Source organism: Sesamum indicum, linkage group LG10 (assembly GCF_000512975.1).
Source record: "Sesamum indicum cultivar Zhongzhi No. 13 linkage group LG10, S_indicum_v1.0, whole genome shotgun sequence".
Classification (NCBI taxonomy): domain Eukaryota; kingdom Viridiplantae; phylum Streptophyta; class Magnoliopsida; order Lamiales; family Pedaliaceae; genus Sesamum; species Sesamum indicum.
The window spans coordinates 7,189,221-7,209,236 of record NC_026154.1 but is presented as its reverse complement, the minus strand read 5'-3'; the positions used below and the strand labels follow the sequence as shown (position 1 = coordinate 7,209,236).

The 20,016-nt window shown below is 36.3% G+C and overlaps 2 protein-coding genes across 2 annotated transcripts; both read left to right on the top strand.

Moving 5' to 3' along the window:
- LOC105172182 (NADPH:quinone oxidoreductase) lies at positions 5,837-8,322 on the top strand. The gene is made up of 3 exons (XM_011093545.2): positions 5,837-6,061; positions 6,372-6,560; positions 7,671-8,322. Exons 1-3 carry the CDS (start codon positions 5,968-5,970, stop codon positions 7,976-7,978), a joined length of 591 nt encoding a protein of 196 aa, XP_011091847.1. The 5' UTR covers positions 5,837-5,967; the 3' UTR covers positions 7,979-8,322.
- LOC105172181 (probable ADP-ribosylation factor GTPase-activating protein AGD11) lies at positions 13,358-18,418 on the top strand. The gene is made up of 10 exons (XM_011093544.2): positions 13,358-13,742; positions 13,886-13,997; positions 14,513-14,599; positions 15,201-15,285; positions 15,595-15,670; positions 15,796-15,959; positions 16,053-16,281; positions 16,500-16,616; positions 16,725-16,820; positions 17,727-18,418. Exons 2-10 carry the CDS (start codon positions 13,955-13,957, stop codon positions 18,006-18,008), a joined length of 1,179 nt encoding a protein of 392 aa, XP_011091846.1. The 5' UTR covers positions 13,358-13,742; positions 13,886-13,954; the 3' UTR covers positions 18,009-18,418.

The window sequence follows — 20,016 nt, the reverse complement described above, 5'->3', positions numbered from 1 at the left end:
TGTGGTGTGGACAAATTAGAGAGATTATAATTTGGATCCTAAAGTAAATGGGAGAACAAAAAGGAAAACGACGCACATTGCTGCTCATTTATAGAAACAGAAGGTAAAGTTACATGTTGTATTTCTATATTTTTGTTTCATTCTTTAGCCACATGTCTAGCATGCTTATTTCATTTATTATTATGCTTTTGACGAACACCGAACGCCTGTAAATTTCAAAGGGAACACCCCTTTGGTTCGTTTTCAATGACTTTTTATTTCATACTTCCACCACATTCGCGGGTCATACCGATTCTTTCACAAGAGCCATCCCAGTTGAAATCTTTCGCTTTCCGGAGAACTTTGAAGAAGAGCAAGCTTTTTTCAGCCGATTTAGAGATGAATCGGCTTCGTGCAGCCACCCTCCCTGTTAGCCTCTACATTTCGTTGATACTGGAGGGCGCCTTTATGTCTAGGATGTCTTTGATCTTGAGGAGGTTGGCTTCAATCCCTCTTTGGGTAAGCATGAACCCTAGGACGTGCCCTCCTTTTACTCCAAACGCACACTTTCAAAGGTTGAGTTTCAATTGATATTTTCTTAACACAACAAATGTTTCTTCCAGGTTTGCCACATGATGCTGGTTTCCTTGCTCTGCACCAGCATGTTGTCTACATACACTTCTACGTTCTTCCAAGCTGACGGCGAAATATTTTGTCTACCAAGCGTTAGAGGTAGCTCCGGCATTTTTTAGGTCAAATGGTATGGCCACAGAAGAAAAGATTTCGGCAGATGTAATAAAGCAAACCTTTTTGCTGTCTTTTAGAGCTAGTATTATTTGATGATACCCTTTTGATGCTTCCATCATGCTTAAAAGTCCACAAGTAGATTTGGAGTTTATCAATTGGTCGATTTGTTGAAGATAATAAAAATCCTTAGGGCACCCCTTCTTGAAATCTCTGAAGTCGATACACGTTCGCCACTTTCCTCCAGGCTTGGGGACTAACACCCCGTTCGATAGCCATTCGGAAAATTATATTTCCTCGATATGGTCAGCTGACAATAGTTTGTCCACTCCTGCCTGGACAATCTTGTCCTTCTCAGGCCCAAAAAGCCTCTTCTTTTGTTTTACTAGCTTTATGTGAGGATTGATGTTAAGATGGTGGGTTATGACATTAGGGTCGATCCATTCTAAGTCCTGAGAAGTCCATGCGAAAATGTATGCGTTACGAAATAAACATTTAATTATTCCTTCACAAGTTGTACCTTTCAATTGCGAACCAATGTGTGTGAACTTATCTAGATCTCCTTGTACAATCTCGATATTCATCAGCTCTTTCCATTAGCTAGACCTTGGAGGGGGCCATCTCATTTTCTTTATTTTCAACATCCTCCTTCTCACATTTGTTGGGAGGTGCTTCGTTATCATATTTGTTGGTGGGTGCACCTTTGTCGCGCTGGCTAAAGGGTGACCCCTTGGGATCTTCGTCCCTGTTTCTCTTTTGTCCTTTGAGCACAACCTCCACATAACATTTACGAGATTGGAAGGGGTCCCCTTGTACTTCTCCTACATCTCCAGACATTGAGAATTTGATCGTGGTAGGTCGATATTACTGCTTGGAAGGCGTTGAGGGTGGGCCTTCCTAGGATGACATTATAGGCTGAAAGGGTGTCCATTACCAGGATTCTAACAGACACATTCTTCGAGTAGCGTCGGTGCCTAAAGTTAGGCATAGTGAGACCATGCCCCTTGGGTGGACCACTTCTCCTACAAATCATAAAGAGAGGTGTTCACTATTTCCAGAGGGGTATTTCCTAGTTGCATTTTGTTGTACGCCTCTCCAAACAGTATGTCGGTGGAACTTCCCGAGTCTATAAATATGCGCCCTACTTCGTAATCATTGTGGGGGGTTTTTGGGACCTGAACATTCCGTCCTCCCAAACTGGATGAGGGGGGCATCCTCTATGGTATCGACATTCCAAACTTCTTTTATGGTCATGTTGTGTGCCTCTCTAACTTGTGCTTTTCTGGCGTGGTGGGATTAGCGGTGTCCAATCCTGTTAACTGAAAATTCGATTCGGTGGTTTGGAAAATCGAAAACCGAATCGAATGTCACCGGTTCGATTCGGTTAAAACCGAATTGAAGTTCGGTTTTTCGGTTTAAAAATCGAGAAAAACCATTTTTTTTTTGTTAAAAGCAAACACATACTAATGCTGCAATTAGTAATGCAAATTAACCAATGCAATTAGAAGCATAAAATGCAAATTAACTTAGGCATTTCATCAAACACCTTCAAAGCAATATTGTAAGTTAAATTTTTTTCATTTTTATGTAAGAGTTTAAGAAACCAATTAACCAAACCAGAAAACCTATCTATTGCCGTGACTCGTGTGAGGTCGTCTTTGCAATTTTTCTGTCTCAAACTCTCAATCCATTAATTGTCGGTTTCAGTTTCCTTTCTTTCTTTCCTTTCTTTATTCTCTTTCAGTTCAGAGTTTCTCTCTTCTCTTGTTTTCTTCTTTCTTCTGTAAGTATCGTCGCCGGTGCCAAGGAAAGGATTCTTTCTTTTCTTTCTTTCTTTCTTGTTTCTCTATTTTGTATTTCTGTTAATCTGTTTCAGTTTTCTCTCTTTAGTCTTCTCTTGTTTTCTTCTTTCTTAGTTCTGTAAGTAAGAGTTGTAAGGTGTTAAGTGTGAGTCAAGTCAATTCTTATTCCATATTAATATATATTAATAATATAAGATTAATATATATAAGTATATAATTTATATATGTGTAGCAAAGCTGTGATCCTCCTACAATCATTCGTATGACCCCTTTCTTAGGAGGGTCGTTGGCTTCTGATTTTTCTTTGAAGGTATTTCTACGTTCTTCGTTGAGTGAACATTCCGGAGGGGAGATCTTCACTTTCTTCCACTTGTTTTCTTCTTGCTTGATGTAAGGTACTATTCCCAAGGCTTTTTCGCAGGAGACATACTCAAGCAGTTATCCGTTTTTGATGAGCCTTCTATCTCATTTTTAGGTGCCGACATTCTTCGATAGTATAGCCGTAATCATTGTAAAAGCGCAAAAACTTATCGGGCTTGGGACATTGAGGTTGTTCTCTCGACGACTGGGGATGAGTGAGCAGGCCTTTGCCTTCAACTGCAATGAGGCCCTAAGTGATGGACATCGTCAGAGGGTGTAAATGGCATAGTTCTTATGGAAAAGTGCCTTCTTGTCCCTAAACTCGGCGCACTGCTTCTTGAAGGGGTCTTCCTCCCTAGCTTTCTTTCATTTTTCTCCACGACTTTATTTCTTGGCAGCATTTGTATCCTCCATGTTAATATACTCGGCCGCTCGAGCCAAGATGCATCAAACTTCAAAACGAGATTCTTGGCTAGGGACTTGAAGAAGTTTCTATCCAGGAATCCTTGTGAGAAGGCACTGGCCTTTAGTTATTGGGTGGTGGAAGGTATTTCCAAGGCTAGTGTTGAACCTTTGGAGGTACCCCTTTAATGGTTCATTGTCTTTGTGGCGTACGGTGAAGAGGCTGAGTTTCGTTTTCCAAAATTTTTGGCTACTGGCGAACTGGTGCAAGAACAGAGATTTGAATTCCCAGAAGCTTCTTATTGCTCCAAGGGACAGCTGGTTGAACCATTGTTGCGCGGCCTTGGCGAAGGTGTTGACGAATACTCGGCATTTGATCCCATCCGCATATCGATGTAGCAAAGCTGCGTTCTCAAAACGTGAGAAATGTTCTTCAGGGTCAATTGACCATCATACTTGGCAATGGCAAGGGTGCAGGGAGCTCGTCCGTCATCACAGTGTCTATGAAGGGGACGCCCTGTTGTTCTTCTCCTAGAGCCCCTGCTATCCGGTGTTGCACATCTTGAAAGCCTTTTCTAAGACACTTCAGTAGAAAGAACCATTATTGAGGGACTTCCTGGAGAGTTGCTGGATGGAGCCCTTCTACCATGGTAGGCGGGGCTCCCGGCACATCAATACCTCCTTTTGGTGGGCTTCCTTCCGTTCTTCCCTGAGGGATGCCAACTTCCGTCACCGAGGTTGAGCGAGCAGGGATTAGTATCGCCATCTGTTCCCGAATGTACGCTGCAACTACTTGTTAGATTACGCCCAGCAAAGCTAGGGAAAGTTCACCCGAGGTAATGTCTGAGCAGGTGCTTCGCCTTGGAGGGTCAACCAATAGCTCCATCACTCTGGGAGGAAAGATCAAGATTGGGAAGGCTGGGTGGACCCTGCTACTGGTGCTAGGGAGGCTCCTGCAATAACCTGTAAAGGTTGATTGTTGTTGGGTGCCTCTACCGTCTTATGTTTGTTAGCAGGATTCTTGGGGTCTTCATGGTATCTTACGCCTTTAACTTAATTTTCTACAGACGGCGCCAATTGATGCATGCCATTTTAGTATAAGTCTAGTGAACTCACACTTGGATGTTGAGCCTGGATTGCTTAGAGAAGAATTCGAAAGAAAGAGATCTATAAAATAAAAAGTTAGCACTCTGAAGCCCAAGTTAGTACTGGATTTGAAGTAATAATCGAAATAATGAAAAGCGTTAAAAGAATAACGCGAAATGATGAGAAAGTAGAGATAAATCGTGTTTACAAATGCTATGGAAACATAGCAGAGTAACCGAATTTTTGTGGATGAAGGTGTCCTCCTGCTTGGGGATGAATTCCCTATTTATAGAAGAATATCCTCCTTCACCAAGGAACTAATGGTGATTTATATTCTTGTGGAGAATAGATAAAATGAGTTAAGATAAAGCCTGACTAAGTCCTAATTTTTTACGCTGTTTGATTTATTATTTGGGTGAGGGAGAGAGTCCAAGGTGGAAGAGAACTCCTAGTCTTCAAGGAATCTGCTGAATGTAAGAGTCCAGGTTCTTAAGGGAGACCTTCCTAACACCCGTACTCCTTATTGGTCAGGAGGGTCTACGTGAAGGGCCCATGTATATGCCATGCAGGCTTCAAAGAGTGATGTGTGCGTGAGGATCGAGGCAGCTGTTGGCATTTAGGCTGAATTCAATGGGCCTCTTCCAGCATCATGACCGTTCACAGGGGATGGAGTATTGGGCTTTTCAACTCGCTTTTGGGCTGTAATTTGTTGGGTCATACCTACCAACTTGTACTATGAAATTGTGTACAAAAAGAGTAAAAATATATTACAAATTAGTGATAATTATAAATACTAATAGTAATCGCAAGTTCCATAAGTATATCGTTGGTCTTGGTGTTGAAGTCTTTTTATTTTCTCATAGATATATTAATTTGCTACTTTTAATTAATAAAAAAGTTTATATAATTATAAAAAATTAGTGAAAAAATTTGTAATATTTATTTTAAAAATATAGTTGCTAATTGCAATTTAAAAAATAATGAGCCAATAAAAATGATAGGTGAGAAAAGAAAAAGATCTTGATACCACCAACAACGACACGGGCAAGAAACCAAGCACGGGTGAACGACAAACTACCATAATTTCCTAATGAGATAAATTGGCTTCAAGCATGGGTAAAATAATAAATTTATACCCAATCATAATAAAGTCAAGCTTTGTTGCATCAAAATAATATATCAAGACGGGATCGTAGACCCCAAATAATGAAGCCAATAATTAAATAAATTTTTTGTGTAATTTTTAATTTTATTAGTTTTTAAAACTTAATTAAAAATCAATCTATTTTTTATTAATACGTTTTAGTTACAATCGAAATATTATATAATTAAGATTAATAACTACTAATTAAATAATATATATTAATATTAAATATAACATAAATATAAATTAACCAAAAAAAAGGTGTGCCCATTTTGTGGTATAGTTGAAATAACTCAAATATCTTTTACCATTGTAGTTTGCTTTCTACCTTCCAACATAAAGGGAACCAGTCTGAATCTACTGTGATGTGGATTTAAGATTTTGGTGTGCTTTTCTTTGGACGTATTATCTAATCAACTTTTCCGTTTGCCGCCGGAGACAAGAGAATCCATGGCGGCGGCGGCACCTCCACCGATCATCAAAGTTGCTGCACTCTGCGGTTCTCTCCGCAAAGGGTCCTACAATCGCGGCCTGCTTCGTGCAGGTATTCCCTCTTATGTCCTCTGTATACTCTACTTTTGTTGGTCTGTACTGAGTTGTTGTACTTTCTGCTGTGGCTTTTGAACCCCGCCGCTATGGAGTATATTCTACCGCGGTACTTTCTGCTCATGCTCTGTGGAATAACTATTCCAGCCTGAACGCTTCAGCACTTTCATTTTGTTCTCCTTTATTTGTTCTCTTATTCTTCTTCTTTGGTTGAGTAAATTGCAATTTACATTCGAATATCACTGAGCTCTTTTTCTTTTTTTGTTTTTTCTGTTGGTGGTGGTGGGCGTGAAATTATCGGTCTTAAGCGATGGAGGTATCGAAGTCAATTAATGGTTTGGAGATAGAGTATGTGGACATATCACCATTACCATTTCTGAACACGGATCTTGAAGTAGATGGAACCTACCCACCCGTTGTAGAGGCTTTCAGGCAGAAGATTCTTGCTGCTGATAGCGTAATTTTTGCTTCACCTGAGTACAATTACTCCGTCACAGGTACCGAATGATCTCAACGGAACTCATTTAAAGTTTTATGTTATTCGTCAATTTGGGTTTTATATTTGTGTTGTGCCATTGAGTTCGCTGTGAATTAATTTTGGGTCTATATGAAGTTCATTCCGTTATCATATGGCATTTCTTTGCTATTTAATAGAAGTTTACTGTGATTTGGTATGATTGGTTTGTTTCCTTTAGAAATTAGTACGATTCTGGTGAGTTCTGATGCATTGCTTGCTTGGGAGAGTTGAAGTGAGCGTCTGGTGTTGTATGAGTATATAATCTTTTCAGTTGAAAGACGTTATCATGATGTGTTCAGTGAACCGTTTGATGTATAAGGAGGCCTTGCCTGAAGAGTTTGAAAGGAGTAATGCCTAAGCAATGGTTAAGGGACCAAATGAGAAGGAGAGGAAACAGATGATTAATGTGTTGCAGCTGAAATTACAGCTATTTGCTAGTGGTCTGTCCTCATAGCTAAATTTGTTTTGCTAAAACTTTTCAAAAGTTTTAATTTAGCAACCAACTTCCCCTCTGCCATCTTACCCTTAGTCGCTAATAAATATAAAAAGAAATAGAATGAGTTAATGCAAATAAATCCAATGATACACCATGGAAATGATATTATTTGAAATATCTTTTGGAAGAGGATATTTTAGACGTACTTGAGAGACAGAGGATCCTGGAAGACTTTAGTCCGGCTTCACTTCTTGCCTTTGTTTTATAGTTTGATTACTTGAAAACATATAGGTACCATATATACTATTTCAGGGGCATGGGGCTTACATCATAATAATGCGCCAAGTGTTTCTAGAACAGTATTTCGGTATTCAACAGTTCAATGACTGATATCATTACATGGTCGAAATGGTATAATTATTTCACTAAATGATATGATATTCGGCTTACATGGAATGGGAAGTGATTTCTGGATTTTCATGTTTACTTGCTCAAGCTAATTATTTAGTAGCTGCAATAGGCAGATTCGATGATTAGGTAATTCATCTGATGGTTTGTGTATGTATCTCTTACTGGGGTTTCGATATTATTACCAAATCATTCACATTTCAAATAATACAATGCCTTTATGAACTGGTATCTCTGATTATACAGGACCTCTAAAGAATGCAATCGATTGGGCATCCAGGCCCCCGAATGTTTGGGCTGATAAAGCTGCTGCTATAGTGAGCACCGGAGGGGGTTTTGGTGGGGGCCGGTCGCAATATCATCTCCGTCAGATTGGGGTTTACCTTAATCTTCATTTCATCAATAAGCCAGAGTTCTTTCTGAATGCATTCCAACCTCCTCCGAAATTTGATACTGAGGGCAACTTGATTGATGATGCAACCAAGGAGAGATTGAAAGAGATTCTCTTATCCTTGTATACTTTCACTCTGCGTCTCCAAGGTAAGCGTGATTAGTTTGTTGCTGGCTTTTATACGCGAGCACTATGCCGGTCTATTTTCATTGATTGAATAAAAACCGGGAGATGAGTTTCCAACATGGCAATTCTCTTTGGTCTGGTTGTAAGGTGCACTCAGCATTTTAGATGCCTGTTGTTCTGTGACTTGAAAGACTGCCACAAACACGAGCTTCTTGTTGCTTTCAAGATATTAATCAAGTGTATTCTTCACTGCCATGTTGTTCTAGCAAGTATCTAAACTCTATGACTACTTTTAAAGTTGGAGAACTGTGATGACAATATTCTTGTACATTGTGGATTAATTTCAATCTGCTGAAATTTGACAAACCTTTCTTGTACTTAGCCGTATGAATCTGCTACAATTAGAAATGTATTTTTAAGGGTAAATTGCATTTGACACTATCTAATATTAGGTTTAACTATATGATAGCCGCGTCATTTACGAAATTATAAGTTCATCCCTTAATAGAACTCAGGGGTGTATTTGTAAAATTTTATATCTGAATAGGGTGTATTTGTAATTACAATTGCAATCTCAAGGAATATAGTTGTAGTTTTGCAAAGAGTATGAGATATTTGTATAATTATGTCTAATCTTAGAGTGCTGGTATTTAATTTTATTTCTAAACTTGAAATTTGTTTGGAGACATGTGATTTCCGTTTTGATCGATTTAATTTTTCTGGCATGCAATATTTATTATAGTGCAATAAGTGAATACTGAATAAAAAGATGAAATTAAGAAAAGATTGAAGATTTGAAATCTCAGTTCGAAACCAAGAAATCGAGAAATAAGAGTCTCTGGATTTTTTCTTTTTAGCAGAAAACGATGGAACTTTTATAAATAAACCCTACATCCACAATCTCCCCAAACAAACTCTGAAACAAAAGACAAAGACTCGGAGAGAAAGACAGCACTCTCGTTTCGACTTTCTAAACTTTTCATGAACACAAAAATAAATAGCAAAATGTCATAATACCCTCATTTATTTTGAAAATTCAGTTAAAAAAATTTGTGTTCTAAATATAGGAAAAAACTCTGGCTACACAAAAAGGCGGAATTTGGCATGATTAAAGTAATCGTTTCAAAACTTGTTCCATCTTGCAACCTTTTAGAACACATCAGGAATGGATATTGAAACATAACATCATGTTCAACATCTTTTTGGGTAATAATTTTAAACAGTTACTAAATCCGTTCCGAAATAGTAAAGGTAAATGATTGGAACGCTATATCAGAATTAGGAACGGTCTTGAGTCAACCATTCCTATATGTGTTGCAATGGATGTCCAAAAAATGACAGTTCGAAAATGTATTCTAAAATGAGATACAATCTGGAATGATTTTGGAACACCCTTAATCAATTATGCGAAAAGCCGTTCTAAATTATTAGTTCTATTTAAAAAGTCATGTGTTTCTAAAACTGTTTCAAAACCCGATATACATTGAAATAGTTTTTTTATTATTCCTTTAGTATTATTGAGACCGTTTCAAATGAAATACAACGGCTATATTTCAACGGTTAGGAAGACCGTTCCTAAGGCCGTCTCAAGTACCGTTCCAAAATCTAAATTAATGGTTATTTTTTAAGGGTTAAATATGTGTTCATGTACCCGTTCCATTAACCGTTCCAAAATTTTCTATTTAAACGTGTTCCTCCTTTTCTATTTAATCTCACCATCTTCTCTCGTTCTTCTTATTTTCTCTCTATTTTCTCAACCTCTCTCGAATTTTTTTTATCTCTCACTATCCCACTAATAATTTTCTACTCTTGTTCGTCAATCTGTCTCGAATTTTCATTGATATTTGGAGTTATTTTGATCAAGTAACAACTTTAACTCTTTATTTTTTAATTGATTAAATTTTTTGTAATTTTATCGATTAAATTTAATATTATAATAGCTGATACATATATGTGTGTGTCTAGAACTCATCACCATGTTAAGACAGTTGAGGGGATGGATGTATAAGAAGAACCTTTCAAATACGACGGGTCTTACCCTGAAGTTTTAGGATGATGTTGCTACATTTATAAAATAAGTCAAACCTCAACATGCATATATGAACGGTGAGAAAATAAAATGTTCTTGTTAGAAGTGCAAAAATAAAATTTTCAAAACCACGGACGAGGTAAATTTCGACTAGTTTATGAAAGATTTTATGTCAAAGTATTATAATTGGACTTCTCATGATGAGCAGAGGGTGCAAGAGTATTTTAAGGCAGTCACCGCCGTCCAGTTGCAGGAGGAGCAAACTCATGTTTCTCATGCTATGGAGGGTACGAGTACACCTTGAGGTGATGAGGCGTAGATGATGGTTTTTGATGTTGTCGAGCCGACTGTCTAGTCTTCTAATGATAACCAGGATAGTGTGCATGATGATGATACGAGGTTATATCCTACTGATGCACGATCGAGTTCATATTATGGTAGGGGGGCTTACGATTATGTATCTGGGCTGACAGGTCGATTTCACGATGTAGTGCATGCTGCCGAGCAGCCGTTGTGGAATGGTTGCACCCAATCTCAATTGGGGGTTGTAGCTGAGTTGGTGAATATCAAAACCGATGACCATATTTATCAGTATATATATATGATCGAATATCGTAGTGGAGCAGGCAAATGCCCATTGTTGAAGGCATTGTTGACATCTAATTGCCTTACATCCCACTTACGTGAAGCTGCCAGAGCCGCGAATTGTAGTTGGCTTAATTACTGGGCGTCTCATCATAGTCAACTCCAGGTTCTTGTAAGTATCCCTTTGCAACTAGTCGTGGCTGGTCATATATTGCCCCACGACAACACCTTGCCCCAGGTTTCAAAGAAATTGATAAGAGACTTGGGTTTATCTGTTGAGAAGATTGATCTATGTAAGAATGGTTGCATGTTGTACTGGAAGGACGACATTGATCTGGACTACTGCAAGTTGAAGCTAGGTACAAGCCAACCAGGGAGCAAAATTCTAATCGCAAGAAGACATCGTATGTCATTCTTAGGTGCTTGCCAATTACCCCTCGCCTATAGAGATTATATGCTTCAAAAGCGACTGGCGAGCAAATGACTTGGCATGCCAACATCAAACAGAGGAGGGATCCATGTTCCATCGTCTGATGCAAAGGCATGGAGGTATTATTGACCGGACATATCTCGATTATTTTTCATGAATAAAATATATACATTGTATTGACTAATTGAATGTTGTTCATAAACAATATAACTAATTAAATATGGGATTAATTAGATTTTGTCATCTGAACTATGAATACTTATACACTTTGACATTTAAATTTTTTTTTGTGTCAATCCACCATCTCAACTTTACGAAATTTTATACTTTACTATTTATAATTGTTTTTCAACCAATTTTTTTGTCAAAAGTATATCACATACAGTGCACACGTGATATTTCAAGGTTATGTAATGAGATGTTTTCTATGTATGCACAATATATGATGTTTTCTCGGGAGAAAAATCAACAAAAAGACTGGCAAAATACAAATTTTACAAAATTGATATGGTAGGCTGATACACAAAAACAAAATTTCGATGGCAAGGTGTAAAAATGAGTATAGTTCAAATAGCAAAATGTAATTTATTTTTAAATGTAAACATGTTTAGAGTTCCAAAGTTTAGAAGAAATTGTAACTAATGTTGTTGAAATCATATTCAAGGTGAAACTGAAGATGATACAATGCCTTTGCAACCAATTATGTGGAAGGAAGCATTCATAGCGACAACTACTCTTTGCAATTTTTTTGTTGTAGTATGAGAACACAACGCTGGAGCTTTTGGTTGCAATAAGAAAAGTTAAAAATGAAATACAAGTAGATTTAAATTTTAAGAAGAAGCAAACAACAATAAAATCATATTTTACTAAATTGTCCTAGTTATATTTGTAATTTTATAAAATTATTAACTTATAATACTGAAGGAACTATAAATTTATATTAGGGTTTTCCAAAAAAAGTAATCTTCTTAATTTAGATCTCGGACCAAGTCGGGACCGAAGAAAAATATTATTTTAAAAAGTTATTAATTTATCTAGTATTAGTTTATAGATGTTCTACTGTAATAGTATTTATTATTTCAAACCTTGGGCCAAAAACATATGTATTAAATAAAAGTAAAAATTTAAATTAAATTAAATATATTCATAAATATTATTTGGGACGAAACCCGGACAAGTTTCAACCAAATTTTAGATAAGAAAAAAACCGAACCTTGAATCCGACTGAACACCTAAAATTTAGATTGACCCCAAATTCAAATTCAATAATTTTGATCTAAATCCATATCATCTGGGATGGATCCGGAGCGGGTCTCAATCCATCCACCTTATTTGTCATACCTTACTGCAACCTAATTATTATTAGTTGAATAAATAAAAATGATTAAATACAATTATGAATTATCATCTCTGAAATATTCAGCCCACGTCAATTACGCCCTAAAGTATTGAAATCTTCAGAAACCTTCCTCACCTTTAATTCTTAAGTTTAAAAAGTTCATTTGACGTACAAAAATTACTTTGTGAAAAAATAAATAAAGGGATTTCTAAAATATCAAAAATCATCTTTTGTCAAAGTTTTGACTAATTCTAGTATCACTTGTTCATCGAGCTCTTTTTATTTATTGTAATCCTAAAGTACTTGGAGCCGTTTTATTTTAATTTCACTTGTTTATCAAACCAAATTTAAAATAAATTTATACGTACATATGTATTTATATATCTACTTAAAAAATATACAATTAGTAAAACTAAAACAACAAACGAACTATAACAAAAATAAACAATTAATACATATTTATAATGGGTGAATAACAATTTATCCTTTTGTGATATTGCAAATGAGCAAATTACTCCATATGAAAAAAAATATAGCAATTTCGCCCCCTATACTTTTTAAAATGAAGCAATTTACCTCTTGGTCTAAGGAAGTAAATTGCTGTATTTTTAAAAAATACAAGGAGGTAAATTGCTATTTAGTTTTTTATAAGAAGGTAATTTACTCATTTGCAATATCACATGGGACTTTTTGCATTTTTCCCTATTAATAATATGTACTTACTTGTTACTAGAATTAGAAATTTTTTTGACAAAGGATGATTTGGCATTTCAGAAATTTCTTTAATTTTTTTTTAGAAAGAAATTTTTATAAATTAACTTTTTAAATAAAAAATAAAAGGTCTGGGATTTTTTAAAGATTTTAATAATTTAGAAGATAATTAATGTAAATATTTTTGGAGTGGTAATTGTATTTAATCCGAAATAAAAATAGAATTCATATGTGTTTTAATACATACGCGTAGTGAGTGCGCGTTTAAACAAAAGAACTTGAAAATAATACCGTACGGCCGGTAGTTGCCAACTACCCAAACAAAAAGCCTTTTGCCCCAACGTCTGAAATCTTCTGATTATCAATTTTATCGTCCTTCGACATTTTCTTTTCGGGCATCAAATAAAACATAAAGAAAATATCATTTGTAGTGATGTATGAAAAAATGTAAATTCAAATTTCCTTGAAGAATTGTCAATCCTAATTCAAGTGATCAATTGTCTGATGTATTTTTATTTGTTTACTATTGAATATTCCTGAGGCCCCCATTGTGCAGTTGCATGAATTCAATGATTCTTGGCGAGTTGGCATGCTTTTAATTCATGCAACTAATTCTGATGAACGTTTTTGCGATCTTCATATGATTAGATGAATCTCCATCGTCTCATCTGCGGCCTACGCTAAGAAAAAGCCGAGCTTTTGATCATGTAAGATTATTTTCTTGTTCTTGTCTGATTCTTGCTGAATATTTTTTTGACAAATTCTGTCTTTTCTCTTCATCCCTTTTCGTTTCTGGATCAACAATTGAAGTAATCGGAAATTCCAATGTGACCCTTCTTGAATCATGCAGAAAAAGAAAGCGATGTTATGGTTTCTTTAAGACCATAGGGATCCGGGACCTGAATTCTAGGGGCTAAAGATGTCTATTCAACAAGGGAAAGCAGAAACTAAAGATGTTCCAGGTAGTTTTCTTGTTATCTAGGCTGAAGCATTTTTGGGTTCTGAAGGATTCTTGATTTTCTGTTGGAATTGGGATTTGATTAATGTTCGTAGGGTTCTTTAGTGGTTGATATTATGTTTACTTTTTGATGCTTCTTGAAAAGAATTGTGCCTGCAATACATGAATATCAGCCTAAAACTTTGGGTACGGATATCTTTGGGTTTTGTCTCACAAAGGGCAATGATGAAAACTAGTACTTGGCTTCCATTTGGGTAGATGAACATTTTCTGTGTTTTCATTTGCATCTCTTGGAGTAAAATAACTTTTACGAACTTTGGTGTTGTTTCTTCTCTTAGATATTAGATTGATTGGATGATTGAGAATTGTTTTGAAGTTCTGAATAATAAGTATTTTTCTAGATTTATAGACTTGTTTTTGTTTAGTTGATTGTACTTGTTTCGGAGCAAAATTCTTAGAGGACTATGCTATATCTTGCCAATATGTGTTTTTGCAATTACCGTGTGTCGTCTGAATCAGGTTTTTCTCTCTATGAGCTCTTACGAATGGAAACCTCTTCAAACTGGGGTCTCTGCTCAAGGGAATGGATACATTCTAAATCTTCCAGTAAGTAAATTTTGTTTTAGATTTGCTTGTCCAGGTCTTTAACTGTATATAACTCTGAGGTCCCTTGATTCTGTTCGTCGAGTGTCATGGAATGTTTGAGGAGTTAAGAGTTTGAAAATGTCCTTAAATCAGCTTTGTTGCCTAACCCTTGCATTAGAGACAAAGATTACATAACAGATGTACTTGCTTGTCTTGATATTACTTCAATTATAGATCCAAATTTAACTGGTTGTTTTAACTTCCCATGACACCCCAAAGTCAAAAGAAAAATGACTTTCTTTGTGCACCCTGAAGTCGAAAGAAAAATGGCTTCCTTGTGGTGTCATAAGCGACACCCCGAACTAAAAAGAACATGACATTCTTGAGGTGTCAAAAGCGACACCTTGAAGTCAAAAAGAAAAATGACTTTCTTGAGGTGTCATATCCTAGTAGTTTGTACTGCCTGTATTCTTAAATATTGTCACTTAATCTCTATCAGGGCCAAAGTGTGTTCATTCTTTCTTTTGTGTCAATTTTCTTTTGTTTCCCAAAAAATAATTTGCGAAATTAAATATCTGTGCAATAACTTTAGTTTACTTTTGCCTGTGTTTTTGTGAATGAGGTCCACGACAGAGGCTGGAGAGTGTATTATCTGAAGCAGGCAATAGAACTTGTGCAGATTGTGGATCGCCAGATCCAAAATGGGTGTAAGTCTCAGAATTGTCACCATATTGAAATCCGTTATTTATGTATCATCTATAATGTCTGAAGACTTAGATGGAGTTATATGTCTCAAAAGTTTCACCTTGTTACGGGTGCTTCAACAGTTACAGTTATAATGAATTTATACTTATACATTGAGATTTTATGAGTACTTTTGTAGAGGTAATCTCAGTACTAACTATGCAGATTTGCTACTCCTATTACTCTTTTCGCTAATCTCGACTTTCTTTACTCTGTTTTTTCTATAATTCTATGATGGGGCATCCTTTTTTATTTCATTCGTTTCTGACCAGATCACTGAGCATTGGAGCTTTCATTTGTATCAAATGCTCCGGAGTACATAGAAGCCTTGGAGTGCATATATCAAAGGTGTCCATCTCATCAACTTATCAATTTTCACGGCAACAGCTGTATCTATTCCCGACTTATTGATTTGATCTGCTGGCTCAGTGCGTAAACATCTAGTTATTATCTGTCGTATGTTTATACCGCAGGTCTTCTCGGTGAAGCTTGACGAATGGACTGACGAGCAAGTTGATGCTTTAATTGAAATGGGAGGAAACAATGTTGTGAACTCGAAATATGAAGCTTGCATTCCTGATTATTTTAGAAAACCGAAACCAGATTCTTCCACTGTGGAGCGCACTGATTTCATAAGGTAGTATAACAAAAAGACAACAAGCCTCTCAACATTTTTTTGATCAGTATATATGTATTTTCTGAATTAGAGATTTCCGTTATGGACACTTAGGAGAAAATATGAGCTGCTACAGTTTTTGGACCGTGATTTAGAGCTGAATTGCCGGTTTCCACCTCCGTTAACCTCCAACAGCAATTCTTCGAGCTGTTGTTCTCCGTCACCCCCTGAGAAGAGATATGACAAACAAACAACTGCTCACCGTATCCAAGGTCTAGGGCTGGTATTTCGTAATAGCTGGAGAAAAACGGAATATAAAGCTGCCAAAAAAAACAACTCAATGGTAACAGTTCTTGCTGCAGAAAATGAAATTAAATATCGAAAGGAAGCACAACTATTGCTTGACACTTGCTTTTTCTGACAAGAAAAGCAAAGAAAATTATGTTATGCACCATGTATATACAAATGAAGTCATTTTCTGTAACTGCAGCAGTCTAGAACTGAAGATTTCACATGAATGTTTATACTAATTTGTGCAACACTTTTTATTATGTGGTATAGGCAGGGATGGTCGAATTTGTAGGACTGATTAAGGTTAATATAGTAAGGGGCACCAACCTAGCAATCCGAGATGTGGTGAGCAGCGATCCCTATGTCATCCTCTCACTGGGAAATCAAGTAATTCTCTTCTGTTTTTGACTCAATTTTAAGATGTCCATGTAAGAGTTTATAGTATCGTAATCTTATGTTCCGTTTTTACAATGAAATTTTCTGTTTCTAATGCAGTCTATGAAGACTCGTGTCATAAAGAATAACCTTAACCCCGTCTGGAATGAAAGTCTAATGTTGTCAATTCCAGAAAATGTACCTCCACTGAAGTTGGTAAGTCTCCTCATGCATAAGAAGTCAACAACGAAAGAAAGAGATGTCATGAAACTCGAAATTGAAATACAATCCCCCTTGTTATCTGGACTCGTAAAAGCAATTTTTTAGTGGATTCTGTCTCAATAATAAGGCATAACTTATAGTTATTAATAACGGTTAGTTATGACAACCTCCTTATTTTCATGGGCTGCATTTATACGTGATTGGGTGTATCTTGGCCTAGAGTAGCTACGACGACTCCCAGGGATTAGTATATTTAGTGACTATATCCGATCTCTTTAGATTTCCATATTTAAAAATCCTTAAAATTACTTATCTTTGTTGGATAAGATGTAGAACAATACCCTATATGTTTTGTGGAAGTAGAGTATTAACATCTCATCGTACTTCTAGACATTACCATGTGTTCAAATATGATGGCGGATATTTAAATGTCATAAACATAGAGGGTAGATTTTGGTATGAAAATGGAATTGTATGAATTCTCATGAGAGGCTGTCGAAATTAACCTTAATTTATTAATAAAAGAGAAAATCAAGAGTATGCATGTCCGTTTTAGCACTTCTGGACAACTTATTGGCTTTATAGTAGTGGGATATGCATTTACCTGCACTTATTGGTTTAGATGGTCTGGACGGGCCACCTTAATAACGTGAAGGGTGTGATGGTGGTTAATCTATAACTACCGCTTTAAGTGATCTATGGTCCTGACTCGTGGTGAACTGAGGCAAAGCCATTCAAACTTATTTTTTCCTGAAACAAAGGAAAAAAAAACTGGCATATGAATTGGTATATCATGTGATAAGGACAACCGATGTATCCTTCCTATCATTGCATTTAACTATGCCTTCTCTGTGGTTTACGTAAAATTTCATGCTGAGAAACTCCACAATATTTTTGCAGCTTGTCTATGACAAGGATACATTCTCAACTGATGATTTTATGGGAGACGCTGAGATTGATATTCAACCACTGCTGTCTGCTGCTAAGGCTTCAGAATGCTCCTCAATCAGTGAGTCGACACAGCTCGGAAAGTGGAAAGCGAGCAAAGAGAATACGCTCGTGAGCGATGGAGTTATCACATTAGAAGATGGTCGGGTGAAACAAGAAATCTCTATAAAGCTGCAGAACGTTGAGCGTGGAGTATTAGAGATTGAGCTTGAATGTGTGCCTCTCACACAGTAGTAGCCAGACGAGACTTAGACGAGCATAATTATAAGCCTTCTCTGAAGAAATTCTTCCTGCTGTAACTGTATTATCTTCGACCGACAGGTAGATTTCGGTCCCGTTTCTCCGTCCTCGAGATTGGTTCTTGTGGAACTCTGCGCTTGTCCACTTGATAAAAGTTTGCAGCTAAGGATTATCAGGAAATTCACCTCATTTATGATGTAGTTTTACTGGTCAATACATAGCTGGTGAGGAGTCATTTGTTGTAACATAAAAGTCCACTGGTGTGTTGCGTTGTGCTGAACATCTCTGCCAATGCATTGCCTCTTAGTTTCTCCCCAGTCCATGATTTTCTTGAGCAGGAAATTCAGCAACAACATGTACTCAAGTTGAGTGGTTTGACAATCAAGAAATTGCATATTGATGTATATTGGTAAGAAATATTAACCTATAAAGGTAAAAAGGTAATTTAACATATATGAGAGACATGTTAAACAAATGCAACCCACCATATAATATAAATTCCAACACTACTATAAATACCAAAAATATTATTTTTTTTAACCCAAGCACTATTCATTGATAGTGACCATTCTTACTAAAAAATCTCCCTCGAAAATCGTGTTTTCGCTTGGTGCACAATTGTCCCTAGGTAAAGTTCCCAGTTTCATCTTTTCGTAAGAACCTCGACCACATCACATATTCAAAGAAATTGTGGGGATTATAAAAATGTAAAGGCTGTGTTTTGACGGAATTATTTGGGTTAAAGAAAGGATTTTATGAAATGATTTCAAATAGATTCATATCAACAAAATTTGAATGCAATAATATTTCACAAAAATATAGTTTAGAATGAGTGTCTAAAGGTTTGAAATCCTTTGTAATATGAAATTATTCAAACAAATACAAATGGTCTGTTATTAGAAATCATTTCAAATATAATATGAAGTAGCAATATGGATGGCAATAGGTTGGGGTTAGACTCAGTCCCAAACTTGCCCCGTCTTGAGAAGGTTTTGAGGCCATAATCGGATTTTGGGGAAAACATATGTATAAAGTATATTTATACATATATGAAACAAAAATACGGATATTTTATTTCTACTGATATATAATATATAAAAATCAATATTTTTATAGATTAAATAATGATAAATATAATTTATAGACGTTTCGTGTTGTATTTCGTATTATATAGGGTTCGTTTGCGTATAAAATTAACATAAGACATTTGACATAATTTCACTATAACACAGGTAGTGTTATGCAATTTAACCTTTTATACTATATAAACTTATCAAATAAAAATTGTGTGCTTAAGTAAAAACTTATTAAATAAAATTGTATGCTTAAGTTTTCTCTCCAATGTGGGTTATCTTCCTTGTGAAAGGGGGCTCTCTGCCATCTTTCTCCATGTCAAGAACAATCAATCCTTAATTACTTCCAACCACTGTGGCAATTGACCATTGCCGGCTGCAACTTCTGACATTCTGGCGACCTGTCACCGCCCAACCCCATCATCATCTAACAACCATGTGCTACATGCATCACCAAACTGCAACACAAACCCTTTTTTTTTCATTGATATTCTTACTTTCTTTGTCCTTCACTACTGCTGGCAACTAGGGTTGACGTCAGACTACCCTTATCCCACCCATGACTCTTTCCAACCATCTCGCAGTCTTTTCCATTGGTCTGCGGCTGGATTTTAGCTTCCCCATTTGTTTTCTTCCTTATTTTGATCTACACATTCTCTCCTCGATCCATCGACCTGCCGACACAGTATATTTTTCAAGCCCTCTCTACCAAGCGAACGTTTCCCCCTTATGTATCCTCACTGCGAACTAAACTCTTAATCTGCAGAACTTGAAAAATAATCCAAATGAGGGCGTTCATGGGAGGTGAAGGGAGAAATTCAAGGCATAATTGCAGTAAAAACTTGAAAGAAATGGGAAGATAATGAGCACAAATTTAATAATTTAACAATCGATTTGGCACAACCATTGAGGCCTGCAATTTGAGTTTT